This window comes from Myotis nattereri (genome assembly GCF_964212035.1).
Source record: "Myotis nattereri genome assembly, chromosome: 18".
Taxonomy (NCBI): domain Eukaryota; kingdom Metazoa; phylum Chordata; class Mammalia; order Chiroptera; family Vespertilionidae; genus Myotis; species Myotis nattereri.
This window is the reverse complement of record NC_138093.1, coordinates 20,517,376-20,543,994: the sequence shown is the minus strand read 5'-3', so window position 1 is coordinate 20,543,994 and position 26,619 is coordinate 20,517,376. Positions and strand designations below refer to the sequence as shown.

Below are 26,619 nucleotides of genomic sequence, written 5' to 3'. Positions count from 1 at the left end.
GGTCACCCCAGGCCAGCCTGTAGGTTCTGAGAAAAGAGCCTGCATGACTGGAAGAACAGTCCTTTAAAAAAAAAATTAAGTATATTCTTACTGATTTCTGAGAGGAAGGGAGAGGGAGAGAAAGATAGAAACATCAGTGATGAGAGAGAATCATAGATAGGCTGCCTTCTGCACGCCCCACTCCGGGGATTGAGCCTACAACCCAGGTATTTGCTCTTATAGGGAATCGAACCATGACCTCCAATGATACTCAACCACTGAGCCATGCCAGCTGACCAAGAGGAGCCCTTTTATAGTCAGAGTTGCGAGGACCCTTAGAGAAAGTTGGGTCCCACCCCTGTAGACAAGGAAAATGGCCGCAGTTATTTCCTGCTTACATTGGAATTTTCCAACCATCTTTTGTGGAACTATTAATTAGGTGTTTTGTGACAACCTTTCAATGGTCCAAAGCTTGGGAAAGATTGTGTGGAACTAAACTATCAGAGAAGAGGACGAGTGAGACATAATTAAATTCTGTCTCCAAAGTCCCAGCATTTTGTGCAGCTGCCCTCCCTCAGACAGAGGAATTACACCACGTAAAGAGCCCTTGACTGTGGATCAGCTCATTTCATTTGGGAGGACAGGGCAGGCAATGCCTCCCCATTTCACAGATGTGAAAATTAAGGCACAGTGAGGGTAAGTGACTCCCCCAGGACTGGGGAATTGGTGATTAGGAAGATTAAGATTAGCATTCAGGCCCTCCTGGTTTTAAAGGATTTCTGTAGCTCCTTTAAAATTGTAATTTATACCACTGACTAAAATTATATTTAAAGACATTTTTATGTTACATAAATTTGGCCCATTTTTTTTCAATCTGCACCTGAAGATATGTTTATTATTGATTTTAGAGAGAGAGAGACAGAGACAGAGAGAAATCGATGTAAGAGAGAGACATCAATCAGTTGCCTCACATATGCATCCTGACCTGGAATCGAATTCACAACTTAGGTATGTGTCCTAATGGGGATTCAAACATTCAACCATTTTGGTGTACAGGGTGACAATCCAACCACCTGCGCCACCGTGCCAGGTCTTGGCCCATTCTTACACAACCCTAGTTTGCTTGTCTGTCCTGTCCTCTCTCCTTCCTTCTCCCTTTCCCTCCTTCCCTCTCCTTTCCTCTCCCTTCCCACCCTTTTTCTGCCTCTCAGGGAGCTTGCTTCCTTTATGCCACCAACCATGCTGGTCCCTGGCTGCAAAGATGAAAGATGTGTAGTTCTTGCCCTCAAGGATCTCACAATCTAATAGGCTTACAATGAAAATCAATGTTTATAATAATAAAGCTATGCTAGATCGTTGCTAATCATGAAAAGGTTATTTGATGGAATAGTAATGTTATTTTATTGTATTTCATTTTATTTTTTTCTTTGCAACCGAGCAATTTTCAATTCAGTTTCTTATAAAATCCCATTTCATAAATGGAAGCTTGATCTAAATATTCATGTCTCTATAATGTTATCATTATGGTTGACCCACCTCAGTTAATAGAGGTAAGTTCAGCCAAAGTTGTATAGCTTTATTTATTTCATAAACATATATTTGAGCAACTAGTTTGTGCAGAGAACTGAGTTAGTTGTTAAATATAGGAGATCGCAGGATATGAAACCTGATCTCTGCCCTCAAAGGCGTTCCCAGTGGGACACACGGTGATGAGCACAGAGAATAGGGGATACGGGGTCCTATGGAGGGGAATTGGCCAGATGCTCACAGTGGTCTTAGGGAACTGGCCAGCTTCAATATTCTTTATAGAAATACTATGATACAGCTCAAGGATGGAGTCACCTCACTATCTTGTCCCAGACCTAGATTGGTACCATAGAGTCCTTTGTGGGTCTGGAATTACATCTGTTGCCTGGACTAATGCAATAGCTCCCTAACTGGACTCCTTCCCTGTTTCAATCAGAATTCAGTACACGTGTGTATGCAGCACTCTCCAAGCCACTATAGCCTGACAAGTCCTTGGTTTGAGATTCTTATCTAACGACCAAGTCTGAGCTCTGGTCACACTTGTTCACACAAATATATAAATGGTAAATGGGGAGAACTAGTTCAAGGGCATTCACATGAGTCACATTTGTGCCTCTGCTAATAATAATGATGGAAACATTTGACGAGGACCTGCTATATGCTAACACAACAGAAGTTCTTGAGTTTCATTGTCTGTCTTCTCAACAACCCAGAGAAGCAGATGCTGCTTCCCCCCCTTTTGCAGATATGGAAACTGAAGCTCAGAGGGTTTAATAAACTGGCTCAAGGTCACCTGTAAAGGGTAGTGTCATTGCCATTACAATATTGCTTCTAACCACTTAAAACTATGATTATTTGTTCCTCTACATAGAACAGAGTCTTTATCTTATTACAACAGTTACTGTAGGTAGTAATAAAAGATGTGCTTTAATGCCATGAATACCCACAAATTCAAAATCTTTGTACTTCATATTAAATCAATATGCTTTTTAAATGACAGCTTTATCAAAAGAATTCTTACTTGACTAACAAATTATAGTCTTCTCAATATAACTACAAATACGGTCCAGTTAATGACTTTTGGGTCATTGACCCATATTTGGCAGCATCAGTGTTGCCCTTCCATTAGAGTAACTGGACACGCTTAATGGGGAGGGTGTCGAGGAGGTGCCACACTCCATGACCTAGCTGCTATTTAGTTTAATTGGAGGGGGAGTTAATATGGGTAGACCTTGTGTTTGGATACATTCTAACAGAACACAGCCAGAAGATGATCAATCTTCCTAATTTCTTAGTGACTTGTCACAGGACCAGATTTAGAAGGTCATTAATTTCTTAAGTACAGTGTCATTTTTTTTTCTCTGCCTACTTACCCTCTAAACAAAGGCAGAATCTGGCCATATAGATGGTTCCGGAGAAAGGCTCCAAAATATCTTGGATTTTAAATGTGTTAACTCATTTACAAGCTTATCTCTTGAGCTATTTGGGAAATCAGATACTTAAAGGAGTACAGGACAGTACTCCAAAGCTCTGAAAGCATTTATCTGAAAAGGTAAGGTGAGAGGTTCATTGTGATCACATCGTGGAAGGAGACTTGATTTACAGGCTTAAGAAATTGAGTTGTGACAAAAATCACATTGGGATATTCACCATCTCCAGCTACTCAACACACTCCCAAAGGCATTTCCTCCCAACCAATTGGGTTGAGTTGACCGCATAGCTCGTTGATGGACTAACATCTCGAGTTTTCCACTGTGTCAGGTGCATTGAGGATTACAAACTGGGTGTGGATGGACGCTCTTGCCAACTTGTCTCGGAGACCTGCCCAGAGGGAGGCGACTGTGGAGAAAGCAGGGAGCTTCCCATGAACCAGACACTCTTTGGGGAGATGTTCTTTGGTTACAACAACCATTCCAAGGAAGTGGCTTCTGGACAAGTGCTGAAAGGAACATTCAGGTGAACCTCAAGTCCATAGAATTGATTGGGGCTTCTAGATCTTCCCCCTCAGAGCTTTAGTCAGCATCACATGTTACATCTTAGAGCAAGATAAATGTGATCCTAAAAGGACAGGTTATGTTCTCTCCCATGGTCTTTTCCAAGTCTGCACTCCTCCTTCCAGAGTTCTAGAACCGTGCTTCCTCTGGGTGAACAGTGAAGTATGAAATAAATTCTTATCTTGCCCAGCAGGAACTGGAAGATTTTCTGTGGAACCCTCCACAAAATGCTCAGGTTCTATTTTCCTTCTGAGTAGAAGAATCAGTGTGTGAGTCAGTCTAGAGTAGCAGTCCTCAAGTATGGTCCAAGAATCCCTGAGCAACACCGAGGTCCTTCCAAGAGATAGAGTCCTGCCTTTTCCAAATAAAGAGAGGCTGGGTTTCCTTTGTATACTTCAACCCAAACAGTATATTTCAGTAAGGTGAATGCAGAAGTGAGAATTCAGCTGTCTTGTAAGTCAGATATTGTAAAACTTTGCAAAAAATATAAAATAATGCTACTCCGCTCATTATGTTTTATAGCATAGTAGAGGTCCAGTGCACAAAATTCATGCACTGGGCAGGGAGGGTGTCCCTCAGCCCAACCTGCACCCTCTCCAATCTGGGACCCCTCAGCAGTCGGACATCCCTCTCACAATCCGGGACTGCTGGCTCCCAACCGCTTGTCTGCCTGCCTGCCTGATTGCCTCTAACCACTTCTGACTGCCAGCCTGATCACCCCCTAACCACTCCCATGCCAGCCCGATTGCCCCCAACTGCCCTTCCCTGCAGGCCTGGTCGCCCCTAACTGCCCTCCCCTGCCAGCCTGGTCGCCCCTAACTGCCCTCCCCTGCCAGCCTGGTCCCCCCCAACTACTCTCCCCTGCCAGCCTGGTTGCCCCAACTGCCCTCCCCTGCCGGCCTCATCCCCCCCTAACTGCCCTCCCCTGCCGGCCGTCTTGTGGTGACCATCTTGTGACCACATAGGGGTGGCCATCTTGTGTGAGGGTGTGATGGTCAATTTGCATATTAACCCTATATTATATATGATGTTAATATTTAATGGCTTTATAATTGATATTTTCTAGTAAATTAATATTTTAAAAATTCTTCTATTTCCGATAGGGTAAATGTTGATAGAGGTAATCCACATAAACAGGAGTAACTTGGGGCCTTCAGTTATTTTTAAGAGTGCAAAGGGATCCTAGAGCAAAATGTTTCAAACCATCGGTTTAGACTATTTCTAGGAGATTCTGCATTTGACCCCTGTTTCTGTTCGGTCTTAGGCTACTTGAATACACCTTCCTCAGAACTCATGCTTTGGGAGGTGATAAGTATAATGAAACCGTTGTGATATGGACAAGCAGTTCATAGCAACCTGAGCCTAGAGTCTCATGAACAAACCGAGGCCCTACACTCACGTGAACAAACCGAGGATAAATTTCCAAGCCAGTTCCTGGAGTCACTTTTAGACAGTAGACTTTACTGTGTTTCCCCTTTTGCCTGGGACCTTGCCAACAGCAAGCAGTGAGGTGTCATGTCCATTCTTGTGATGGCTGGGTCTTCTCTGTAATCTAGAAATGAGACCACAAACACGCAGATCTTATGCAGAGGGCACTGAGAAATAGGGACAGGGATGGGAAGAAAGAATGTCTCTATCTTCCGAGCAAACCTTTTTATCTGGTTTATTTCTAATCTCCCCCAGCCCTCACCCTACCTCTCACACCCACGTCCTACTCCAGACATGTACACTGAGTGGGGTTCCGAATGAGGGGAGTTTTTGGCCGAGAAAGAATTTTTTCATTGTGGGTTGAGATAGGGATTTCGCACTAAGGAGTGGGATTCACCTGCACACTCAGAAATGAATGTCTGCCTCTGTTTCCAGGCAAAACAACTTTGCTCGAGGTTTAGACCAGCAGCTGCCAGATGGTCTTGTGGTGGCCACTGTCCCCCTGGAGAACCAGTGCCTGGAGGAAATCTCAGAGCCCACCCCTGACCCGGACTTTCTGACTGGTAAGTATGCCTCCTGCCCTCACTTACCCTGCAAACGCCAGGTGGCTCCCCAGGGTCTCATAAAATGAAGACTCTTGACCTCACTTACTTGGTTTCAAAGCCAGTGATTTCCTTAATATACAATAAAAGCTCAGTCCTAAAACTGAACACTGGTGGGATTGTCAGTAAAATTGCCAATATTATTATGTAATCATCTGTAAAATACTCATAATAATACCTTTCTCGCTAGACTCACTGGGATGCTTTGAATCAGATGGGGTAGTAGATGAGAGTTCAGAGTTCTCAGTGGATTAAAGGGTGTAACCAGATCATAGCAGAGGCAGAGAGAAGGTGCAAGTTACTGTGGCCTGAATGTCTGTCATTGCCAAGTACTGTGGGGCAGTGTGAGGGTGGTCCAACGACCCAGGGTCTGAATCCTGGCTCTGCTACTTTCTAGCTGTGTGACTTCAGACACTGCAGCTTCTCGGGTCATGCCTTATAAGATGGAGCGACACCTGCCACAATGCTGTTCTGAGCCCAGTGGCATCTTCCTGTGGCTCATATGGAACTAAGGGAAGGGTTGATGGGAAGAGGCAAGAACCTCAGGGGAAGCTTCTCCTTTCTGTGCCTGTGAAGACCCCCAGTTAGCATCTCCTGGACTAAAGAAGACATTTCAAAGGGTTCCATGGACCCATAAAGGGCAACTAACCAGGAACCCAGCATCATGTGCTGGAAGGCTGGATGTAAGCGCAATTTCTTTACTGGCTTTGTTCATTTCTCCATTACTTCTCTTCCTTCCTCATTCTATGACTCTTCATTTTTACCCTTTCCCCCCTTTTCCTTCCTTTTCTGGGGAATGGATTGTGCTGGGGTCAAGCCTCTTCCAAATATTGAGTTATGTTAACGTTGTAGTTTAGACCTGGGTAGAATTAGAAATAGGTCTGTCTGGGGTAGTGTACATAGTGATTAATAGCGAAGGCTCTGGAACCTGACAGCTGGGGTCAACTCTACACTGGCTGTGTAATCTTGGACAAGTTACTGACCTCTGTCCCTCAGTTTTTGTTACCTGTAAAAATGAATATTATCTTCCTTATAGGATTGATATGAGGAATAAATAAGTAAATATTTGTAAAGTTTATAGAACAGTTGCTGATACACAGTGAGATATGTTTGTTAAATAAATAAATAAACCTTAGTGTTTTACCTATGGGGGGAGGAGAGGGAGCAAGAAAGAAAACAATTAGATATATCTGGACCAGAAATAAATCTCATTGAAATCAGTTCCCCGCTAAAAAACAACTACACGCACAGACACCCCCCCCCCCCACACACACACACATAGACCTTAAAATGAAGAAAGTACAGCGCAGCCTCTGGGCATGTCTCTAAAGCCTACATCTCTGGTGCTGGGGAATCTCGATGTCTTGCTTCCACTTCATTTGCTGAGAAACATTTGCCGGGCGTCTAAATTACCTGGTAAAGGAGGGGTGAGATGCACAAATAGGACAGGGTCCACACCAGTAAAAAGCCACCTGGTTTCCATTTAAAGACCCACCACAACCTCACACGTTAAACTTACTGTGCAGGTGAGACTGTATTTGGGTCGCCAGGCCTGGAGGACAGAGAGTAGTCCTGGATGCTTCCTGAAGCTTTCTGGGGAGGAGTGGGTGGATAAATCTGAGAAACACCAGAATATCTTTGGAAATAGGGAAAAGATATGAATTCGGTCATCAGCCACAACAGAACATTCTTTCTTCCCGAGCCCTCGGACCTTGCCTGATGTGGCATGTTGGAGGCAAAGAGTACAGGGTATCCATATGGATCACTTTCGTTTTCATGGCCTTGAGAGAGTGAAGTATATGTTCCAAAGTGTAGAGGGAACCCTTCTTGACCTGCTACTTTTGTAGCCTGCCTTTGTTTTTAACCTATTTTGATTAAAAAGTGGTGCCGTTTAGACCAAGAACTCTTCTTTGATATATAAAGGAATCCATCTTCTTTATGTAAAGCCCAGAATAACTAGAAGAGTCAATTAAAGAGATGGTTGACCAGATTTCTTCCATATTAACTTTCTAGTCGGGCAACACTTACTTGTATCTTTCCTGAGAGTCACACAGATAATTTCATATCTTGTCACACTATTGTGCTAGTATAGGTCGTAATCCCCATAAACCTACAAGCTTAGATTTTAGAGGGAATCTTCTATATCAGCATTTCTAAGCATGAAAAAACAGTGCTCCACCCTTTTTTTAAAAAATATATTTTTATTGATTTCAGAGAGGAAGGGAGGGAGAGAGAGATAGAAACATCAATGATGAGAGAGAATCATTGATTGGCTGCCTCCTACATGCCACGCTGGGCATGGAGCCTGCAACTACGGCATGTGCCCTGACTAGGAATGGGCCAGTGCTCCACTTTTAAATAAGTTCTGTCTTCAACTCTTTGGAACATCTTAGCATACAACAGGTTCCAGAAACCCCGAGATAAAGAAATCGGTTGACTTTATTTAAACCAGCAGTTCCTAAACTTATGTCCCTAGAGAATTCTCTTACACATAACAGCTATTTTCATCTTTCAGAATTTCTGGTTTGAAGACATACTAGAAAATATTGACTTGTGTGTTTTATCTTGCTGATTGCTTCCCCCTTTATCAAAATAACAGTTAAGGCTGAGCTTTACCAGCCTTTTTCAACAATAAGTTGTGTGAAAATAAATGTAGACTAATCAGATGAAAGCTGTTTATTCATAGCTTTCTCTATTCTATAGAGTCTGTAGTATGGGAGTCGGTTGCCTTCACTTCTTCTTGGAAGAGACAGATGGGCAGGCGGAGGGGAGGAGAATTTTAGAGGGGAGGAAGAGAGGCCAGATGAGCCCTGGGGGAGCTGTTGGCAATAGAGGGCCAACTACCCAGGAGTATGGCATTCTCGGTGAGTGTTTAGGGGGACATATTTGGCATTCTCTGGTTGGACCTAAGTTGGAAGCAAGAACAAAAATTGGGAATCTGTCAGTTATTAATCAAGTCCTGGGCATGGTGGGCCAACTTTTACAGGTGTTACTGTTTGGCATCCTGGACTGGTTGCTCGAGATAGTGCTCTGACTTCCTACAGATCTGATGTAGGATAGTAGACTCCCTTCTTGGGCTGATTACTTTGGATAGGTTGGTTTTCTGGGCTGATTGCTGCAGATTCTGGGTCAGAGTTCTATTTTTACATGTGATCTGGCCATCATCTATTTGTATTTTCAGTCTCTTAATTAAGGAAAAGAAGAGAGTGCAGGGGCAGACCAAGGAGGTAGAAGAGGCTGCTGACCCCACTCATGGGTCTACTGGGCATCACAGTCGCTAAAGCAATATGAAGATGTAGAGTTCTGTGCTCTTAGGAACTTCTTCAAGGTCAACCAAAGGAAACAGACTTTAGAACTTTGGTGATAATATATCTCCTGACATTTCAAATAAATAATAGAAAAAAGCTTCCTTCCTTTCTTCTTTACTTCCTCCTGCCTTCCCTCCTTCTCACCCTCCCTTTCTTCCTTTCTTTCTCTCACATAAATCTATTCAGTCATTTTTCTTCAGGCATAGTTAAGGAAAAAATTAATGTTTATTCTGGAGAAAACATTAGTTGGAGATACTTTGTTTGAAAAAAAGAGTCATTCATAAATGTATTCCAAATAACAATAAATTAACTCGAGCCAACTGCAATGCCAAGGGCACACTGAGAAATAATTCTGTGACTCAGCTGAAAAGTATATCTACTTTAAAATTTCCCTTTCTTTGTAAATAATGGAAATATTATCTGTAAGTGGGCACAGAACAACATCTGCTGAGCAGCACAGTGATGTAACCGTTTCCTTAGCTGTGCTCTGGCGTAAACGCATTAAGTAGAATGGTAGTTAAGTAACAGAGCAGTTCGGTTGTCTGGCTCACCCTGGGCGAATGTGGGACACTCATCCCTCTCTACTCTTCTACATTCGCACTTCCTGCATTTTTTCGTTCCTCTGTTGCTCTAGATATTTATAACAAAAGCATCAATTAGGAAGTGTCAGGTTCACATAATCAGGGGTGATGAGTGAGGTGAGGTAGAAGTGACAGCATGTTGTTCCATGTAGTGGTTTATCTTTTCTCAACATACTTTTATACCCGAAACATAATTTTGTTCTGACAGCCTACCTATCAAGCAGGTAAGATGAATCACAATCCCACTTTCCAGATAGGAAAATTGTAAAACACGAGTTGCCTAGTCCAAAGTCACAAAGCATGATTGGAATCACAGAATTGAGAAGGAAGGACTAGGTCATTTCAGCTGAGCCTCTAGCTTTATAGACAAAACAACTGGGAACTCAAAGATCCTCTAGCCAGGTGGCTCAGGCTCCAGACTTGCAGTCAGAACCCCTCTCCCCCATGGCCAGTTTTAGAACACCCATCTCCTGATTTCCTGCTCCTCTCTTGTCCCACTAGGAAACAATTCAATTAAAGGGAACATTTTATAATACTATATATTGAAAAATCTTTATTTAGTGGGCTTGCTATTTTTTTGTTATTAAACATTTCAAAAACACAGCAAGCTGATGAACTGACTTAACTAGAGGGTACACGTTATCTAGAACAGTCCTCCACAGTGTGCCTCTTATGTTCCAATAAAACGTGCCTTTGGGGTATGTGACTGGGTCTTAAACTTGTAAAAGCATAATTTCATTTATATGATTTGAAAATTAGCATAAAGGTTAAAAGCCAGAGTAGGTAGGAGAATGACTGTTGTCATAAAACTTTATGCCCTAAAAGAAGAACATTTGAAAGAAAAAGTGCTAAAACCTTCTTTGAGTGTTAATCATTGATGGCCTACAATTAGATTTAAGCAATTGATTCACTAAGTACCTCTTCTGACCTTTTTTCTTTTTATCTTACCAATAATTATTCCCATATGATTCACACAGAAATGGAAGTTTGGTAATTGCACACCTAATTTGATCAGCATTGACAAGCAGCTAATTAATCCCACCCACTCTTCATTTAGTTTAGGTATTAAATTAGTTGATTATGCCTGAAGGAAGCATGGGTTAAAATGGCAGGATAATTCACTATATATGTATTATTTCCATTATATTTATACACACACTCACTATCTCCTGTCTTCTAAATTTATTTTATATATGGCCATTATATTTGTATATATACAAATATGCATATATCTCTCTATATACTTATTCCTATAATATATACATAGCAAACTGGCATGGAAATTAAGCTAAAATTGGTTTTCTAAACTTAGCAAGGTGAATTTTTGTTTTTACTACCTATGGTAGCGGTTCTCCAGCTGTGGGTCGCGACCCCTTTGGGGGTCAAACGACCCTTTCACAGGGGTCGCCTAAATACATCCTGCATATCAGATATTTACATTACGATTCGTAACAGTAGCAAAATTACAGTTATGAAGTAGAAATGAAAATAATTTTGTGGTTGGGGGTCATCACAACATGAGGAACTGTATTAAAGGGTCGCGGCATTAGGAAGGTTGAGAACCACTGACCTATGGCCTAATTATTTTGTTTCTGTAGCATTTTATAGTAATGGCCAGAATTCAAATAGGGTGCCATTCCAAGGTGCTCACAAAGGAACAACCCATTATAACATCACTAAGAGGCTACAAGGATGTGTTTCTTGAGAGTGACCTTGGATGAGTAATTTGGCTTCTTGGAGCCTCAGGTGTCCCACCAATAAAAGGAGGAGTGCAAATAAAGTGTCTATCACCATGTCTGGCACATCAGTGTCACCCAATAGAGGGCCATTCCTGCCCCTTAACTTAATTGCGCTGACACTGTCCCTCCTGGTAAAGAAGAAATAAGCATGATCAACTTCAGAGTAATTAAAACTTACTGAACACGGATCAGTTAAATGGGACGGAAAAATCAATGTTATCAGGTATGTAAGCTAAGTCAATTACTGCAGCTATTAAAGGCAGTAAAAATCTGGTGTGTTACAGTAAGCCTAGCGTTTTATATACATTTATTAAGGGAATATTATACCAGAATGGTTAAGAACCCCAGCCCTGTCTCAGACACACCTGTTGGCCTAGGGCCCTTATGCAAACACCTTCTCTGAGCCTTAGTCTCCCCATTTATAAAATGCAAATAATAATACCTATTGCACAAGAATCAAATGACTTTATAGGTTCAGAGGGTTTAGCAAAATGCTGGGCACAGAATCAGGGTTCAGTGAATAATATCTGTTGTGACTATGGTTCCAGAAATTCTCTCCATCAAATTTTCTCACACTTACTGCCCCCCACACTGACCCCCAGGCCAACCCAGTAGGTTTGGGACTTGGGAATCCATTGCACATTCTGAGCCCGTGTTCTCCTCTGCCCCTAGGGATGGTGAACTTCAGCGAGGTGTCTGGCTACCCCGTGCTGCAGCACTGGAAGGTCCGGTCTGTGATGTACCACATCAAACTCAACCAAGCGACCATCTCTCAGGGTGAGCACAGCAGCGTGCTGTTCCTCCCACCTGCTCTGGGGCGGGAGTTCCTTCCCCAGGGCACAGTGTTTTAGCCCACTGTCGAAGGTGCATTCTAAGTGAGATAGATAATCAGTTCATTCGTACTCACCTTTCAGGGCAAATGGCTGGAAGCAGACCCTTTTCTAAGGATGGATTAAATTGCAGATTTTATCTTGGGTCATAGAAGAGATGGAAAGGGCAAGGCAGGGACCACTGAAGATAAACACCTACTTTATCACTTTGTTCCAATTGCAAGGAGCAAAACTTAGAGGTTTCATACAATGAAGGAAATAAGGGAAAGAAGCAAGAAAGAGGGGTGGGGGAAGGAAAAATAGAAAATAGCTTACAATTCCTAAACAGCATACAAGCAAAACAGATGATAGACAGACAGCTAGATTTATTAAGTTAAGGAATAGTGAATTTGAAACTTAGGACAAATTATTCTGAAACAAAACAGTGAGGTGCCTTGTACAAGTATTCTTCAAATCTTAGTGCTAAATGCCTTGAATCAAGTTTTTCTAGCATTTTAGCAGTTCTAATGTACAATTTGCAAAAGAGAAAATTTCTGTAAATATGGCCTTAATATAGGTCTATGTCTCTACTATTCTGCTTCACCCATGGACTAGGACATTACTCAACTCCGTCCTCTGAGGGCACCTAAGGAATGTACCAGACCGGACGTTTATGCTACAAAATTTGGTTTCTCTGTGTTAGGTAGAAGGCTGACTAGATTCAGATGGTATTATTGGCACCGGCTGACAAGACAAGGGAGTGTTGTCTTGGGGTCAGCCATGGGGAGGCAGAGCTTCAGGCCAGCAGGAGAGAGAGAAAGGGTAGAGGCTGGATGCAGTTTTGAAGAGCAGATAGACATATGTTCACAAAAGATAAGGCTCTGTGCACATAGAAAGAAATGCATTAAGGGTAGAGAACATCTGCAGAGGACAGAAAGGACTCTGAATTTTTTATTTCTTATTATGAAAAGTTCTTGGCAAGAAGGGATTGGGATGGGGATCTTACTGAAGTCAACTCTGCTGGTGCAGAAAACACTGAGAAAAAACTAAGCCCCTCTTCATTCTAGGAAACTCCAGCTGTATAAGCCCTACCCAACACAGGGACTGCATATCAGGGGTTAACAGTTAGATACCTCCATTGCCACATGCCTTTCAGAATGGCCTCTGGCATCTCAATGATGTGGACTTGAGGTCTCATGCCTGGGCCAGGTATCCTTTTACTAATAGGACACAGGTGTGCAAGGCTATATGAAAGAAGGGCTGTGGAGAGCTGGCCAGGGTCAGCAGGCATTAGATTCAGAAAATTTGTTGCAGGTTATTTTTCAGACAAACATAATTCTCTTAAACAGGGAGAACAAGTCTGGGGTAGGCACACTCCCACATACACACAACAGAAGTTCCATGAGTGATACTTCATCTTACGATGAGAAATGTTCTCTGCTGGTATTTGTGTGTCTATTTTAGACTATGCTAATTTTTTTCTCCTCCCGCCCAAATGCTATTATTTGAGCTTGATAAAATGATTTAATGTCACGACTTACAATTTGAGAGAAAAAACAAAGAAAAAAACCATTGACTTAAGCAGGGGAGTAGATTTGGCAATGTTCTGCTTAATTTGTACAATTAACAACATGGCCAACTGGCTTAAAGAGATAGATAATTTGTTTAGGAACCAAAATATCTGGTTTAGTTGAATGAAAATTCACCTGTAATCCCAGCCAGCTCTGCAACTCACTCTGGGCCACACAGGGCATCCACAATTGGGACTGAATGACCTGGGAACCCAGATGCCCCTATTGTGAGTTCTCACTCTTACTCTTGGGTGATGTTTCTCCACAGCCCTCAGCAATGCTCTCCACTCCCTCGATGGGGCGACATCCCGTGGGGATTTTGTGGCCTTGTTGGACCAGTTTGGCAACCACTACATCCAGGAAGCTATCTATGGCTTTGAGGAGTCCTGCTCTATCTGGTACCCAAACAAGCAGGTCCAGCGGCGACTCTGGCTGGAATATGAAGACATTAGCAAAGGTGAGTGACAGACATGAGCATCCACAAATTTTACACCCCAAATTTTACAGCAATTCCTGGCTGTCTAGGTGCAATAGGACCAGACTTAAGGAGCATGTAGGTGAATGACCAATGTGGGTATTGCCTTGATGCCCCACATCCTTAAAATGCCAAGGTTTGGTTGCTAAAACTCAGTCTCAGCATGCGGATATTCAGGGGAAACTTTTATTCAGGATGGTGCCCAAACTGTACGCTCACTCTGTTAGTTATTGTAGGGAGAATCCTTGAAAGGTTTACCAGCCACTCGCCATGCTTCTGCTATTATAACAACAGCTGTTTTTATGAAGTAGAGGAGAAGGACGTGGTTACCGCAGTCTCCCCACCACTTCCTGTACCCCACAGTCCCAGCCTTCACTGACTGGCAACTCCTTCCAGCAGCTACACAATAACCCCTTCTCTCGCCCTCCCGCCCTATGTTTACACCCAGTTTTCCTACTGATGTGAGCTATACGGCTTATGTAGCTCCAGATACCAGCCTCACAAATAATTCCTTGTCTGCTGTTTGATGGCAAATTACTATTCAGTCCAAGTAAGTGTAAGACTGGTGCTTTTCAAACCTTCTGAATTTGCTTTCTGGTAGAGGAGTGCTGCCTAGTTAATGTGGGTTCTGGTCAACCAGGACTGGTTAAGAATCGCCGTTCATGAATGTCTTCTCCTGAGCTCACCCTCATGGCATTCTGAGGAGGCCAAGCTGTGGATATGTGAGCTGCTAAAGGCTACTAATGAAATTAGCACAATAGAAATGTAATGATCAAGGGACTAGGGACAGGTAGGCTGCAGGAGGGAAAATGGTCCCCCATGGCTGGGATGCTCTTGGTCCTCTGATCTCCACACGAAGTCCAGTTTTGTCTTGCTTAAGAAGTAGCAGAGGCCTGAGAGTGTCTCTTGCTACTTCCTTCCAGAAGAAGTAAAAGGCTTGTGTCTGGTCTGGACTTCAGTTGCTACAGGCATTCCCCATGGCCTCACCCCCATCCCAAGCCCTGATTTCTCTAAACTCAAAGACACAACCACAGGGTTCAAACTTCAGCATCTTAAAATTGTTCTGATTCCAATTTGCCAATAAAGGAGTGTAACGAAAGAAAATATAGATAAGACCAGCTAGCAAAGCTTCCTAAGTTTCCATGCCACAGCCTAGTGATAAACCAAAAGGCTAAACCCTTCTCTCTTTCTGTTTGCCAATAGTTCAAGGGTTGCCAGCCTCTGGACTGCTGGGGATGAGTCTGACCCTCCCCGAACTCTGGGTTCTCCCCTTGCATCCATCCCCAGTATTACAGTGTCCTAAAGGTTGAATACTGAGCCCAGGAGGGAAATTTGTCTGTGGCATTAGCACTGTGCTCTACTTTTGATCTCAACCCATTTTGCCACTTAGGAGCCAGCTTTGTCACAGTCCATCTGTTTACTGTAGCTCTGATGTATACACCCCCTTGCTTGTTATTGATCGTAAAACAACATAATTCACTTTCTAACTGTTCTGGCCAGAGGTCCAAAATCAGTTTTAGTGGGTTAAACTCAAGGTATTAATCAGTATGACAGGTTCCTTTTGCAGGCTCCAGAGTGGCAAGATGTCCTTGCCCTTGCCAGCTGCTAAAGGCCACCTGTATTCCTTGGCTTGTGGCCCCTTCCACCATCTTCAAAGTACATCACTCCAATCTATGAGTCACATGCCCTTCTCTCTGACGCCTTCTGACACCTCTTATAAGGGCCCCTTTGATTATATTGGGCCCACCCAGATACTCCAGGATAATTTCTCCATCTCAAGAGTCTTAATTGAAGCATATCTACAAAATCACTTTTGCCATTCACAGGTTCTGGAAGTTAGGACCTGGGCCTCTCTGGTCCTAATCATTATTCAGTCTACCACACCCTGTCCTCTTACTGCTGATTCACTAACCACTCTGTACCCCAAGCATCCTCTACTCTGACCATATAAGGCTACTTGCTATCACTTCAACTTGCTTCCAGACAGTCAGCCTTCCTAATGCCGCGACCCTTTAATACAGTTCCTCATGTTGTGGTGACCCCCAACCATAAAATTATTTTCGTTGCTACTTCATAACTGTAATTTTGCTACTGTTATGAATCGTAATGGAAATATCTGATACGCTATATGTGTTTTCCAATTGTCACGACCCACAGGTTGAGAACCGCTGGCTTAAGGCCTGAGCTTCCCTCCCTGCCCAGTCTAAGTCCATAGATACACTCTCGAAAGTCTCCATAACTACTGTCTCATTTGGAAATATTTTCTTGGGCTCCTCTTTTACCCTGCTCTTGGAACTTTCTCTTTCTCTCCTTTTCCTGGTGTTTGTTCAGTTGCCTAATTTCTGAGAGGATTTTTCTCTTTTCTTGGATCCTTAGGATCAGCAAATTAGTCTTCCTGGCTATGCTTTCTGTTTCTTACTTGCATTTTTTTACCACCCCTGCCCCCCCCCCCCCCAGCTCTATAAATTGGTATTCGCCATTAAGTAATACCCCGTCCCGGTGTCAGGCCCCAACCCTGGGTCCAGGATCAAGGTTCCCTGGTTTGGAAAAGGGCATTGGTTCTTTCCCACACTTCCTGAGCCTTTGTGTGTGCTGTCTGTCTGTCTAACCTTGTCCTGTAGTCTACCTCCATCCCACCATCTCTTCCTTCCTGCTCCTCAGGAGCATGCTTAGACATCATTACTTGCACCAGGCCTTCCTTGATGCTCTGGGCAGAGTTCTTTGCTGCTTATCCTGTGCTCTTATAGCTCTGTGTATGTATCCTTTGGCAGCATTTTTCACATCTCCCTGTCTTGTTATTTCCTATATGACTGTCTCCCATGATAGACTTGGCAACACTTTCTCTCTCTCTCTCTCTCTCTCTCTCTCTCTCTCTCTCTCTCTCTCATTACTTATTTAAAAAATTTTAATTGTATAAAATAGAATAAAGTGCAAAATCTTCCTCCCACTCTTATTTCCTTATAATTTAGTTCCATTTCCCAGAGGCAACCAGGCAGCTATTTGCTACCAGTTTACTGCCTGTCCATTCTGATATAGTCTGTTCCTAGCCATTTGGAAGTAGATAGAGCAAGTTGTAAAAGGGTGGATATAGGATTACATCTGTTTTTAAAATTTCATATATATATAGGGTGTCCCCCTCAAATGTATACACACACTTTGAATAATTATAAAGGTAGTGTTCATTAAAATATATTTCATTTTGAAAATTGAGCTATCAGCTATTAAAGTGTGTGTGCATTTTTTTGTGACACCCTGTATATTTAATCTTTTAGCAGGCATCTTTCTCACTATATTTACAGGATGGGGCAAAGTAGGTTTAGAGTTGTTCGTATGGAAAAAAATACAATAATTAATAATAATGCAAAAATAAACTTTGGGTTTCACATACTCACACTGTAGACCTAGTTTTGCCCAACCCTGTGTAGTATATATGTGTATATAGTGTGTAGTGTGTGTATGTGTGTCTATAGACACACACACACACACACACACATATATATATATATATATATATATATAGAGAGAGAGAGAGAGAGAGAGAGAGAGAGAGAGAGAGAGAGAAAGATGTATACAACCTCAAAATAGTTTTATTCATGTATTTATATGAACCAGTTATCTGTTTGCTTCAAGATTAGGGATATGGGACAGGGAAATATATTTTTTTATTCTTAAAACTTCTGTATTGCTTTTATCACAGTAGGCATATGCCACTTTTGCAATAAAACTCTTTTAAAACAATGAAAAATATATCATGAAAGGTTTGTATTACCTTGAATGAAGACTTATAAAGTTAACTGAAAACAAAGCGCACAGTTGTCCCTACAGAGAGCTGAACTTTGGATAGAAACCTGGGAAGAAGTACAAAACCCTATGACCATTTCTCATTAATCTTTGAGTCTATATCTCTGAAAAAGTGCCTAAAATATAATGAGCATCCACTGTTTGTTGAAGGAATGAACCCTTTATTTTGTTCTCACTTCAAGAAAAACCAGTAAATAACTATAGATCTGTAGATTAGGGATGTGACTATAAAATATTGAACCTTCAAATAAGAACTTCCAAGGGATTACTTTCAATCCTCTACCTGACGTGCTAAGCACAATACATTTCCTTTTCTTCTTCATTCAGGAGTGGGTTTCCTTGGGTCTTTCTTTCCTTTGCCAACAAAATTTTCATTGTTAGTTCAGATCTGATCTTTTCCGTTGCGTGGTCTTGCCACTGCCTTTGGTGCCTATCACTGGGGTCACGTGGGTTGACAGTTGGCAATAAGCGAACTCTTCTTGTCTGCTGTACCTTCTAGTGCAAAATCCACTGTTCTTTCATTTTGCTTTGTTTTGTTTCCAGAGTTGCTTCCGTTCCATGGGGAAAACTAAAAAGAATAGCTTCCTCTTCTTCCTAGATACAAGCTGACAGTTTTTCCCTGAAGTCCACCCTCTAGCTCTGAGAAGTCGTAAGTCAGATTAGAGTCAAAGGAAGAAGGAGCCCTTCCTTGGGTTGTATTTCTGCCACACAGGATGCCGTGTTTTCCGCTACCCATCAATGTGTTTTGGGGGGAATGGAGCCTAAGACATATCAGTTAGTCTGTCTCCCTCAGATCATGAACAGACTTCTGCTGTGGCCGAACCTAAAACTAGCTGAATCAGCAGCCAGCCTTCTGAGTGTGGTCCGTAAGCTCCGGCCGGCAGAGAGTACGTCTTGTGTATCTGACTCTGGTGCAGTTTGTAGGCTAACTTACATAATTGTGGTTCGTGGCATAAAAATCTGATTAGGTTAAGGATGAAACATCGAAATCCAATGAAGACTAATAGCTTAAGTTTCTATAATGCTTTATGTTTTACGACCCTGGAGCACAAACCAGCTCCAGCAGCTCTTTTGGCTCTTCTCATGCACATTTACGACGACCAAGTTAGCACTCAAGTAGCAAAGCAATTATGGCATATAGCTATTTCCTTTAAATGATTAATTAATTAATTCAACAAATGTTTGCTGCGGGCCTGCTATGTGCATACCCTATAGTGCGCGGAGAAGGGGTGTGGAGGAGACAGCTGTTCCCCGGCAGTGCCAGGCAGGCAGGCCTGAGGAGGGTGAGGCTGCAAATGAGCCTGGTGGCATCATAAACAGCCTTCGAAAGGAAACTGAGCTTTCCTAAACATATGTGCGAAGATTTAATTAAAGTCTCACATCCCTAGGCTCCGATGCAGTGGTCGCTCATGAGCCACATGCAGCTCTTTGGCCCCTTGAGTGTGGCTCTTCCACAAAATACCACGTGCGGGCATGCACGTACAGTACAGTGCGATTGAAATTTCGTGGCCCATGCACAGAAGTCGGTTTTCGTCCTGGGCGAGTCTATTTTGAGGAAGTGGCGTTAGAAGAAGTGGGGGGTGTCGGTCGGTCAGGCGACGGGAGACGCGGCACAGGCGGGCCACGGGATATGCAGCTCGGGGGAGGCGTGCGCGTTTCATGCACAAGTTGAGTGAGCCGGTCAGTCAGCAGTCTCATTGTGCAGTGGTTAGTGCTAGTCGTGTCCGCAAATCGTGTGCGGGTGACAAAAGTACCTACTCGAAGCATAAAGTTACCTGTATTTTTCCAACCAGCTGCAAATCCTACAGGTATTTTTGTCATCAATTTAAGAATTGTGATTATTTTGTGTTGGTGGCTTTATTATTATTTTAGCAAAGGCCAGCTTAGGAGTACCCTAATTAAGTTAATAACAATGTACCTACCTATATAATTTAAGTTTAAAAAATTTGGCTCTCAAAAGAAATTTCAGTCGTTGTACTGTTGATATTTGGCTTTGTTGACTAATGAGTTTGCCGACCACTGGTTCAGAGTCAATTGATCTACAGAGTGAGGGAGGAAGTGACTACAAATACTATTGCCAAATTGCTACCATTTTTCTGAGCACTTACTTTGAGCCAGGCACTTGGCTGAAAATGTTACAAAGCTTTTCTCACTTAATTCTCAGACATATGTATCACTGAAGTCTCACCCTCCCCGAGAGAAAGACAGGGAATCAAGCCTCCAGGCACTTAAATAACTTGCATATGGTCACAGAACTCAGAAGTGGCAGAGCGAGGGGAAGAACACCTTCACCTATGAGATACATCGTGAATGGCTGCATGCTGTTTTGCCTGCTGATGGCACACGAAAAGATCAAGGAGGAAGGGTAGTGGACCAAATGAAAGTGGGATCAAGACCTAATTAAAGCCAGGCCACTGGTCTAAGGTGAACCCACCAGGACCAGGGCCAGATGTTGGACTTCGTAATAGGTCCACATTGCCTTTCACCTTGAGTTTTCTGGATTTTTGATTGTTGAGTGATTTTTTTTGTTTTTTTTGTTTGTTTTGCTGTGATCTGTTATGATGTAGTTTTGTTTTCCTAAATAGAAGCACGTCTTGAAATTTACTGTGCCCTGTATTACCTGGGAGCTTGTTCAAATGGAGATTTTGACTCAGGAAATCTGGGTGGGGGCTGAGATTTTGCATATCTAACATGCTCGCAGATGACCCCAAAGCTGCTAATCCAAGGACCACATTCTGAATAGAAAGGCTATGTAATTTAATTGAAGACCAGCAGGGAGGGGCTCCCTTATCCTCCCTTTCTCCTCTTCCCCTCCACTCCCCCTCCAGTGCAGGAACTTCAGCCCTGGACCCGTGGCACGTAGCCTCCATGGGGACATCATGGTATCCTGTCCACCAGGGACTGTCACAGGCAGGAGGACTAGCCTGAATGGACCAGGACATTTCCCTGATTAAGGCATTGATCGTTAGGCTTGTGTGCAGAATTGAACAGTCTTAAGCCCTTAGGCACTGAGAGAAATTGGAAACATGCCAACAATCAGGATTAAAGGTGATAAGCTGATATTTTAAAACTGGGTTCTGTAGGTAACACTATCCCATCTTACTTCCTCAGTTATTCTCTCCAGGTTTTTAAAAGTAGTGCTCAAGAAGCCCCTTTGTTCCCTCTAGAAACTGCTCACTGTCATAGAGCTTCATATTCTCACCTGGCTGATGTTTTAGTGCTGGTGCTGAGGCCAAGCTCCTTTCATATAACTGTGGCCCTGACAATAGTGACATACTATCCGTAGCATACAATTTAGTAGTTAATTATATAGTATTCTAGATCATAAGCTTTGCCTTCACAAATGGATCGACTGCTTCCTCAGAGTGCGTTTACATGTTTCTTGAAAACCTTTTATATCTAAACATTGGTCTAGGCACTGGGCATATAATGGTGAATGGCACCAAAAAGTTTCCTGCTTTGACAGAGCTTATATCCTAGTGAAGAGAGACAGAAAGGGATAAGTAACACATAAATGAAAGCAATCGTTCTAGATAGTGATAGAAACCATGAAGAGACTAAAACAAGGTGATGTCGTAAAGGTTGACTGGAGGATTGGGGAGCTTATTGAGATGGCAGGCACAGCCTGGCCGGTGTGGCTCAGTGGTTGAGTGTTGACATATGAAACAGGGTCACAGTTCTATTCACTTCAGGGCACATGCCCGGGTTGTAGGCTCCATCCCCAGTAGAGAGTGTGCAGGACGCAGCCAATCAGTGTTTCTCTTTCATCATTGATGTTTCTATCTCTCTCTCTTACCCTTTCTCTCTGAAGTCAAGAAAAAAAACACACATCTATAATAATAAAAGCATAACATGCTAATTAGACAGGACGTCCTTCTGGACACCCTGCCGGACAAAGCTGTGGCTGCAAGGGAAGCCTGAGTCCTGGGTGCCAGAGGGAAGCCGGTGCTGGCAGTCAGGGGAAGGAAGGCCTACTCTTGCATAAATTTTGTGCATCGGGCCTCTAGTACAGGGGTGGGCAAACTTTTTGACTTGAGGGCCACAATGGGTTCTTAAACTGGACCGGAGGGCTGGAACAAAAGCATGGATGGAGTGTTTGTGTGAACTAATATAAATTCAAAGTAAACATCATTACATAAAAGGGTACGGTCTTTTTTTTTTTTTTTTTTTTTTTAGTTTTATTCATTTCAAACGGACCGGATCTGGCCCGTGGGCCGTAGTTTGCCCACGGCTGCTCTAGTATATATATATAAAAGATGGTAGGTACAGAGAAGGCCTCTGTGGTGGGATAAGGGGTAAGTTTGATCTGAGGCCTGTTAGACAAGAAGGAGTCAACCGTGCAAAGGTCTGGGGGCAGAGGAAATAGCAAACATAAAGGCTTCATAAGCTTTAGAATTCTCATAGCTTTTAGCATAATCTAGAGCACATAGTTACTTGGTAAATATCAGGCTGGTAACCGATGTGGCTATAGAAGAGAGGACTGGATTCTCATGGAATATGAAGAGAAGAAACTTTACACTTGGCTTGTTCTGCTTCTCAGACTCAGCAAGCTAAGGTGGGACCAATTCATTTAGCCCATATCATTTTGTACAACGTGTAGATCATGCTCAAACAGCTGACCATGGGGATACAGACCCAAGAGAAACAAACATGGCTATAGTCTTAATAGTACAACGCATCTGCCTACCAGGACTTCTATTTTGATCTTAAGTTATGGGCTGAAACCCACAAATACATATATTTGTTGCAGGAAAAACTACAAAAGGTGATTCAAGGGAGATTTAACATCAAATGTGAAAATCTGAGTTGGACATCACTTGGGAAACAGCAATGGTCTATGTCACCCATCCTTCTCCAAGGCAGCATGTTGAGGGAAAGAGCACTGGATGGGGAGTCCATAGGCCTGGGTTATGGGTCTCAGTTGAGCCATAAGTCAGCCCCTGACCTTGGGTAAATTTCTTAACCCTCTTCAAATTAATCTTCTCATCTGTGTCATAACTAACCTGAATTAGATGATGCTTAGAGTTTCTTCTACTTCTAATGTTCTGTCACTCTGTATATCCATCATATAATTTTACTTCTGATGACAGAATGCAACATTTAATTACACCTGGCTCAAGGTTAACTAGGTTAAGTCAACTGATATTGCAATGAAAGAGTTTAATGTATTGTTTGTAGCAAGGGTTTAGAAACAGACAGGTCTACATCAGACTGTTTTATTAGCTGTGGCTCTTGAGACGTTAAGGGCTCTGAGCCTCGGTTTCCATGTATGCAAAACAGGGCTATGAAGACTTAGCTTACAAATAAGGATTGAATACAATAATCCTATCTAATAAAAGAGAAACATGGTAATTAGCCGTACCTCCGCTACCCTTCCCATTGGCTAATCAGGGCGATATGCAAATTAACTGCCAGCCAAGATGGCGGCCGGCAGCCAGGCAGCTTGAAGCGAACATGAGGCTTGCTTGCTTCAGTGACGGAGGACTCCAACGTTCCTCGCCTGCCACTGCCGGCCTTTGAGCTTGCAGTTTGAAACATTGTTACAAATATAGAACCTAAACAAAACCCCAGAAACCTGCTATCAGCCAGCCGGGATCTCAGAGCTGGAGTTGAAACAGTGTTTCGATTATAGAACCCAAACAAACCAGATACCTGCTTTCAGCAGCGAGGCCTAAGAGCTGGAGCCATGCCTCAGAGCTAAAGCTGGCCCAGAATAAAAAAAGAAAAAAGAAAAAAGGAGCGGTTGGGAGCGTCAGTCACCCGCCAGCCTGACAACAGCCTTCAGCCCCTCACCCAGACTGGCCAGGCACCCCAGTGGGGACCCCCACCCTGATCCGGGACACCCTTCAGGGCAAACCAGCTGGCCCCCACCCATGCGCCAGGCCTCTATCCTATATAGTAAAAGGGTAATATGCCTCCCAGCACTGGGATCAGCGGAGCCGCAAGGCCTCCTGGCACCGGGATCAGCGTGACGGGGTAGCGCTCAAACCCCGATCGCCCTGCGGCTGTGTGTGTGACAGGGGGCGGGGCCACAACTCCCCCCCCCCCCACGGGCCCTGCCCTGAGTGTGACAGTGGCGGCGCCCCAACCCCCTGATCGGCCCTGCTCTGTGGGTGATAGAGGGCGGCGCCCCAACCGCCCCCCACAGACCCTGCTCTGTGTGTGACGGCATAGAGCCATAACCTCCCCATCAGCCCTGCCCTGAGTGTGACAGGGTGCAGCGCCCCAACCCCCTGATCCGCCCTGCTCTGTGTGTGACAGGGGGTGGTGCCCCAACTCCCCTATCGGCCCTACTCTGTGTGTGACAGGGGGGAGCTCCCCAACCCCCTGATCAACCCTGCTCTATGCGTGACAGGGTACGGAGCCCCAACCCCCCTGATGGGCCCTGCTCTGTGAGTGACAGGGGTCAGTGCCCCAAACCCCTGATTGGCCCTGCTCTGTGCGTGACAGGGGGTGGCGCCGCAACCTCCGCATCAACCCTGCGTTGAGTGTGACAGGGGGCGGTGCCCCAACCCCCCAATCGGCCCTACCCTGAGCGTGACTGAGGGTGGCATCGCAACCTCCCAATCCACCCTGCTCTGTGCATGACGGGGTGGCGCCCCAACTCCCCAATCAGCCCTGCTCTGAGCCCAACCAGGGGCTGCACCTAGGGATTGGGCCTGCCCTCTGCCACCCGGGAGCAGGCCTAAGCCAGCAGGTTGTTATCTCCCAAAGGGTCCCAGACTGCAAGAGGGCACGTGCCGGGCTGAGGGACCCCCCCCCCCCGAGTGCACAAATTTTTGTGCACCAGGCCTTTAGTCTTATCTAATAAAAGAGAAACATGCAAATTAACCATACCTCTGCTACACTCACAAGCCACGCCCACAAGCCATGCCTGCCAGCCAATCAGAGCAACTAAATGCAAATTAACCCAACCAAGATAGCGGCCGACAGCCACAGAGCTGGAGCAAGGAGGAGGCTTGGTTGCCCCAGCGATAGAGGAAGCCAAGCTTCCCGCCTGCCCTGGCAAGCTATAGCCTCCGCTCAAGGCAACAAAGTTTCAATTATAGAAGATAAATAAATCCCAGATACCTGTTTCCAGCCACCCTCCACTGGGAGCTTGGGTGGCTGGGGGCTGGGGGCAGCCTGCAAACAGCCATCAGCCCCTCACCCAGGCTGGCCACACTCTCATGGGGTGAGGGTCCCCGCTGGGAGGCTTGGCCAGCCTGCAAACAGCCATCAGCCACTCACCCAGGCTGGCCAGGCACCCCAGCGGGGACCCCCACCCTGAAGGGGGTGTGGCCAGTCTGAAAGAAAATGGCCCTCAGCCCCTCACCCAGGCTGGCCAGGCACCGCAGCGGGACCCCCACCCTGATCTGGGACACCCTTCAGGGCCAACCAGCCGGCTCCCACCCATGCACCAGGCCTCTATCCTATATAATAAAAGGGTAATATGCAAATTGACCCTAACAGCAGAATGACTGGGAATAGCTGGTCACTATAACACACACTGACCACCAGGGGGCAGACGCTCAATGCAGGAGCTGCCTCCTGGTGGTCAGTGCGCTCCCATAGGGGGAGCTCTGCTCAGCCACAAGCCAGGCCGATGGCTGCCAGTATAGCAGTGGTGGTGGGAGCCTCTCCCGCCTCCTCAGCAGCACTAAGGATGTCCGACTGCAGCTTAGGCCTTCTCCCCGCTCGCAAGTGGACATCCCCCGAGGGCTCCCGGGCTGTCAGAGGGATGTCTGACTGCCAGCTTAGGCCCAATTCCCTAGGGAGCGGGCCTAAGCCAGCAGGTGTACATCCCCAGAGGGGTCCCAGACTGCAAGAGGGCACCCAGACTGCGAGAGGGCACAGGCCAGGCTGAGGGCCCCCTCCGAGTGCACAAATTTTTGTGCACTGGGCCTCTAGTTACATATAAAGCACAGCGTCTAGTGTTCTGTAAGTGTTCAATGCGTTTTAACTCATATCTTTATTATTATCATTCTTTTAATGAAATCTGTAGTGCAGTTCACTTTTTTTTTTTAAACAAAATAGCTATTGATAAGAATTTCAGAGACATAGTAACACTTGCCCTGTGTAAACACACTCTTCACTGGAACACTGATATGTGTTTTAGAAGTCATACATCATCCATTAACCAGTCTAGTGGATCAGGGGAGTCAGCCATCCAAAAATCAGAATCATAGGGGAGGCTAGGGGACTGTCTAGGGCAGGGGGGAAAAAATGGACACATGTGTAATGCCCTTTGTAATACTTTAAGCAAAAAAAAAAAAATCAGAATCAACATCCTATCTTTTGACTTTTGACCACTGTTTTCAGCCCCAGTCATAGCCCCTTTGCTGGGAAATAAGCATGACTTCCCCCACCCGTATACATATCAAGGATTTTTATTCCTTTGTTTTCTTTTTTTTTTTTTGGTGAGCAAGGGGATAGGGGCTATAAAAATGTTCTCTCTGTGGAAGGGGTCCTCTGGGGGACCCTCTTTTTGATAAGCAGCCTGGATGTTACTGCCTTTTAAGTACAAAGGACCTGTCAGGTGCATTCTTCAAAGGGGGAGAAATTCATGAGTGTGTCCAGCTGTATCACCCTTCCCTTCCACTGTGATTCAGAGCCCCTGATGCCTGGTTCACTGCCCGCATACAGATGCAGACTCATTCCTCCTGTGCCCCAGGGGTGGGACCGAGGCCCTACTAACGACCCAATTCCAACAGGAGTGCATATAGAAGTTGAGAGATGTCAGTAGTGTTTGTGTTTTGTTAGGCTCCTATCTTTTCCTCATTTCCATTAATAATCTGCGTTAGAGGGACACTGATGTATTCTCAA

The 26,619-nt window shown here is 44.3% G+C and overlaps 1 protein-coding gene across 1 annotated transcript in view; it reads left to right on the top strand.

The window, feature by feature from the left end:
* The window catches only part of ASTN1 (astrotactin 1), a 281,866-nt gene that overhangs the window by 212,930 nt on the left and 42,317 nt on the right, over positions 1-26,619 (top strand). Inside the window, exons 13-16 of the mRNA XM_081112186.1 lie at positions 3,268-3,462; positions 5,364-5,491; positions 11,831-11,935; positions 13,807-13,995. Coding sequence (XP_080968312.1) covers positions 3,268-3,462; positions 5,364-5,491; positions 11,831-11,935; positions 13,807-13,995 — 617 coding nt within the window. The remainder of the gene's footprint in view (positions 1-3,267; positions 3,463-5,363; positions 5,492-11,830; positions 11,936-13,806; positions 13,996-26,619) is intronic.